This window comes from Chlorella variabilis (assembly GCF_000147415.1).
Source record: "Chlorella variabilis unplaced genomic scaffold CHLNCscaffold_4, whole genome shotgun sequence".
NCBI lineage: Eukaryota > Viridiplantae > Chlorophyta > Trebouxiophyceae > Chlorellales > Chlorellaceae > Chlorella > Chlorella variabilis.
Window position 1 is genome coordinate 1805596 of NW_005435084.1, and position 4642 is coordinate 1810237.

Genomic DNA, 4642 nt, shown 5'->3' on the forward strand with positions numbered 1-4642 from the left:
ACACCGATTGATGCCACCCCGGCCGCCGTGCCTCCCACCCGCCCCCTGCAGCTGTCACCTACGCCAAGCTGGACGTGATCAAGCTGAGGGGCGTGGTATCAGGTGGGTGCCTCTCCCTTGAAGCAGCAGCCGTCCTGGCCCGCGCAAGCCGGACCGCCCAGCCTGAGCACGCTGCTGCGCGCCGCCTCCCTTGATGGGCCCCTACCGGCTCTGCCTGCCTGTGCCTGCCTGCTGCAGTGGTGTCCACTCCTTCTGTCAACACCTGGTCTGTGTTCCAGCGTGATGGCCGCACTCTGCGCGTGCCCCCTGGGGTCTACCCCCCAACCCTGTTCGTCACAATGGCGGTGCGCTCATGCTGTGCCTGCTGTGCCCGCTGCACCTGCTTCGCCTCTGGGCCTTTCAGCTGCGCTGGCAGCTGTCGTCCGGCTGAGGGCGACTGATGGGCGCTCCCAAATCCCCCTGCGCATGCAGGATGACCCTTGGGGAGTGAGCCAGGCCCCGGTGTGCGTCGACCTCCTGAGGCAAAACAACGTGCCCAGCAGCTATGTCGTGGTAGGCAGGCTGCACTGCGGGGGCGGCATCGCAGGCAGCGCTTCCTCCGCCTGCGCCCTGGGAAGGCTGCAAGATGGCAGCTCCAGAGGTGGCTGCTTTGGCTTGCGCCTCGCCACACGCCGGTGGCTGACGCCTGCCGCCGCCTGCCGCCCGCCCCGCCGTGCAGTCCCCGGAGCGCATCATCCGGCCCTCCACGCTGTCGGACCGCATCCCCGTCATCACGCCGCAGCAGAGCGTGCTGATCGTGCAGGCCCTGCAGCAGGTCGGGCTGCTGGACGCCGAGGGGTGGGTGGTGCAGGACCCCAAGGACTACAACAGGAAGGGGTCCAAGGTGTACGGCTGGACGCGCGCCGTGTACGAGCTGCTGCCGTGGATGGCCAACTCCCACTCCCTCAACCTCAACCTGCGCACCTCGCTCATCTTCCAGGAGCTGACCGCGGCCGACGCCCGACACGAGAGCATGCACGGTGCGCGGCCGCGCCGCGCTGCGCGGCGTGCTGCTGCCACCGCCGCCTGGCGGCATTGCATGCAGCGGCCACGCGTCTGGCGGTTGGCTGCCCAGCAGGTGTGGACAGCTGCCAAGCAACTGTCACTTAAAATTGCATCCTCTCGGCACTCCACCGCTGCGCCGCCCCGCAGATTACGCCACCGCATGCCTGGTGTGGCTGGAGTCTGGGGGCACGGCCAACCTCACCCACCTGGCCAGCATCTACAAGAAGACGCGGCTGTCGCTGCTCAACATGACTCGAAACTCTGTGCCGCCACCCGCCCCGGCAAAGTGCGCAGCTGCCACCCAGCAGCGCCATGAGCTGAGCTGGGCCCTGAGCTGCCCTGTGCGACTTGCGGTGCATGTGCGTGCTTTCCAGCGGCCGTTGGCTGCCGCTGCATTGGAGTGCAGGCCCCGCCCCACCTCCCCAGCCCCAAAGAAGGTCATCCCTGCTGCGCGAACGGTGGAGGCGTGGCATGGCCGCACCATCCGCCTGCAGTGCGCAGACGGCAGGGTGATCATCCACCTCTGGGGCATTCGCTACGGCAACCCGTCCAAGGGGTGCAGCTCGCCTGCGGCCCCCAGGCGAGCTGCTGGGGTGGGGGAGGGGCCGCGACGTGTAGCAGCGCCTGATCCCATGCGTCGCGATGAGCGGCAGGGCTTCCTCATCCAGCGCTCCCGATGTACCAGGATGGATGGGCCCTGACCGCCCCCATCTGTCGCTGCTGTGCAGGGTAGTGTCGGCTTTGTGCCTGCGCAAGGCCACCTGCATCTTCACGGTCACCAAAGAGAAGTTTGGCAACCCCTGCCCAGCCGTGCCCAAGTCGCTGCGGCTGGGCTACCGGTCAGACGCAGCGTCAGACACACAGCGGTGGCATGAAAGCCGCGCCACTATGTCCCATGCTCTGGCCGTCAGCTGATTGCCCAACGCTGCCCGCTGACCTTCTTGCAGGTGTGGCAAACCAGCCAACAAACCAAAGCCTGCTCCCAAGCCAAAGCCAAGGCCAAAGCCAAAGCCAAAGCCAAAGCCAAAGCCAAAGCCAAAGCCACAACCTCCGAAAGGTCTGTTGTGTGCTGGGAGGCCAGGCAGCCAGCCTCCTGAACTGCGCGCCCCTGCTCATCCACTCAAGTTTGCTGCTGCAGTGGCGCTCCGGACGGCCAGCGCCAGGGAGGGGCGCCTGGCTGTGGCACGCTGCCCCGCCACCAACCAGGTCATCACCTCCATTGTGCGCCCCATCTACGGCAGCATCTCGCACAAGTGCAACTCCACCGCGAGCTACAGGCATGCTGCCCTCCTGCGCTGCGCCTCGGCCTGCCCTGACAGCACTGGGCTCCCGGCCAGGAGGGCAGCAGCACCAGAATGTGACTGCTGCCGTCCTTCCTCGGGGCTTCATCCCGTGGCCGCCGCCGCGCCTCTCCTGCATGCAGGGCGGTTGCCACCAAGTGCCTCCGGCATCACGAATGCTCTGTGGCCGCCGTTGACCAGAAGTTTGGGATTGACCGGTGCAAAGGGGTGCCCAAGACCCTGAGCTTCCAGTACAGGTAGGGGCATGCATGGCTTCGCTGGCACACATTTGATGTGTCATGCTGGAGCAGGCGGGACTTGTGAGTGGCATGCCGCGCTGCTGCTGCCGCCGCCCACATAGGGTGCTGCTGCCACTCCACCGTGTGCACTGCAGCTGCGGGGCCGCCACAGCGGCGAAGCCTTCCAAGGCGCGTGGGCGGTGAAGCAGCGCACACGCAGTAGAACTCAACAAGGGTCGATGTGTGAGCGCACCTCTGATATTTCATTGGAACAGTGACATCCCTCCTACGTATGACGTGACACCTATATGTGCCGTTCAATGCCTATGACTTTTTTTCTTGCATTCTGCTTTCATTTCCAAGTGCTCAATCTTCAAACCTATGAACACGTGTGATAAGGTTACCTGTCTGCAATTCTTTTTACATATGTAATAATGCAGCCACATTTGTACTGCCCTTGTGTACCTCAAGGCAGTGTTTGTTGCATGTCGCACACAACCCTTTTGGTTTATAGCACCGCAAGCCATGAGTTTGGGGTCGGCGTCGCCGCAGCGCAGCATCGGTGCGCGTGCCTCCCTGCCTCCCTGCCTCAAGGGCAGCCTTGGATCGAGGGCCAGAGCTCACCCCCTGGCCCCTCGCGTGTGCAGAAGCAGAGGTGCCGCCCGAGAGGGGGCACCTGGTGGAGGAAGTCGAAGAGGAGCTGCGGCGGCGCGGGGCCGGTGGCGGCGGCGAAGCACGCGCCGCTCCTGACGCGACCGGTGAGCAGCTCGCTGCTGCTTTACCCTCGGTTACTCTGGGGGACAGCGGGATGCAGGAGGCTGGCCTTCAAGGCTGGCTGTGATGGCCCCCGCTGTTGCAGCCGATGACGTGGAGCTGACGACAGGCGATCCCACAGTGCGGGCCGGGGAGGAGGCGCGGCAGCCCGAGGCGGCCCCGGCACCCAAGGCAGTGCCAGGAGCGGCAGGCGGGGCGGATGGAGCAGCCGAGCCTGGCCACACAGCGGAGTCGTGAGAGGAGGGCGCTACAAAGGAGGCTGCATCGCTCCTCACTCCTCGCCGGCAGCCTTCTGTACCATGGTGCCTTCTCCTGAGGGTTGGATGGCTAATTTACACATTGGAAACAGCGACAACAACAACAGGGAAGGTACAGGAGGCCGCGGCGCAGGTACAAAAGGGCGCCAGGGTACAAAGGGCGGCACAACAGGAGGAACAGGCAGAGAACATTCCCGGCTGGCAGCCGGGCAGCAATCCAAGAATCCGTGTGGCGGCAGGCAGGTCCGGCAAGGGCACCTGCGTTCGTGTGGAAAGAATTGCAAGCAATGGCGGGGGCAGAGGGGCCTACGTCTCGCCCTGGCTGGACAAACACCAAAACCATCTGGAGGGTGGAGGGACTCGGGTGCTGGGCCAAAAGCGCACCCAAGCGTGCCGCGCCCAAGGCGGCGACAGGAGCGGTACCGAGGTGGCGCCCAGCTGGCGGCGCTGCCCTGCCGGAGCGGCAAAAAGGGGGGCACGCACGGCGGCGGCGGGCGTGGAAAAGGACAGTGATGAAGGGTTGGGGTGCAATGCAATGCAGAGGCGGCGGGAGGACAGTACAGAAAAGGGCCACGGGGGGCAGGCATGAAAGGAAAGGAGATGCAAAAGGCGGCAGAGCCCTGGCAACCATTCTGGCTGCAGGCAAGGTGGCGGGCCGGAGGGGTGATGCCACATTTGTGGAGACAGGGCGGCACGCAGCGGCTAGCTGGTGCGGCGGGGGTGGACACGACGCCGCGCGGATTAGATTGGGTTTGGAATGTGATCTTCTCGGTTGCTCACAGCTCAAGGGGCTCTCAACTGATCGATGGCAGCGGGCGGGGGGGGGGGGGGGGCGGGCCCTCAGCGGCGGCGCGACCGCGGGCTGATGGCGCGCCCGACCGAGTTGCGGCGCTTGTTCTTCTTGCTGCTGCCGGTGCCGTTGGCAAAGCTGAACTTGTCTGCAAACAGGCGGGGGGCACAGGGGATTTGGGGGACGTGGAGAGGACCGGCCTGTGCGCTGCCCGCAAGGCCATGCCTTCGGTCCTGCCACGCGGCACGGCACCCGTGG

General features: G+C 65.5%; 1 protein-coding gene across 1 annotated transcript in view; it reads left to right on the top strand.

The window, feature by feature from the left end:
- Nucleotides 1-2767, top strand: part of CHLNCDRAFT_142323 (hypothetical protein) — a gene marked incomplete at both ends in the record, with an annotated part of 3955 nt that extends 1188 nt beyond the window's left edge. The window contains 10 exons of the mRNA XM_005850102.1: nucleotides 52-102; nucleotides 238-344; nucleotides 472-552; nucleotides 719-1019; nucleotides 1192-1330; nucleotides 1451-1600; nucleotides 1773-1883; nucleotides 2202-2297; nucleotides 2468-2581; nucleotides 2719-2767. Of these exons, the coding sequence (XP_005850164.1) occupies nucleotides 52-102; nucleotides 238-344; nucleotides 472-552; nucleotides 719-1019; nucleotides 1192-1330; nucleotides 1451-1600; nucleotides 1773-1883; nucleotides 2202-2297; nucleotides 2468-2581; nucleotides 2719-2767 (1199 nt within the window). The remainder of the gene's footprint in view (nucleotides 1-51; nucleotides 103-237; nucleotides 345-471; nucleotides 553-718; nucleotides 1020-1191; nucleotides 1331-1450; nucleotides 1601-1772; nucleotides 1884-2201; nucleotides 2298-2467; nucleotides 2582-2718) is intronic.
- Nucleotides 2768-4642: the final 1875 nt, after the last annotated feature.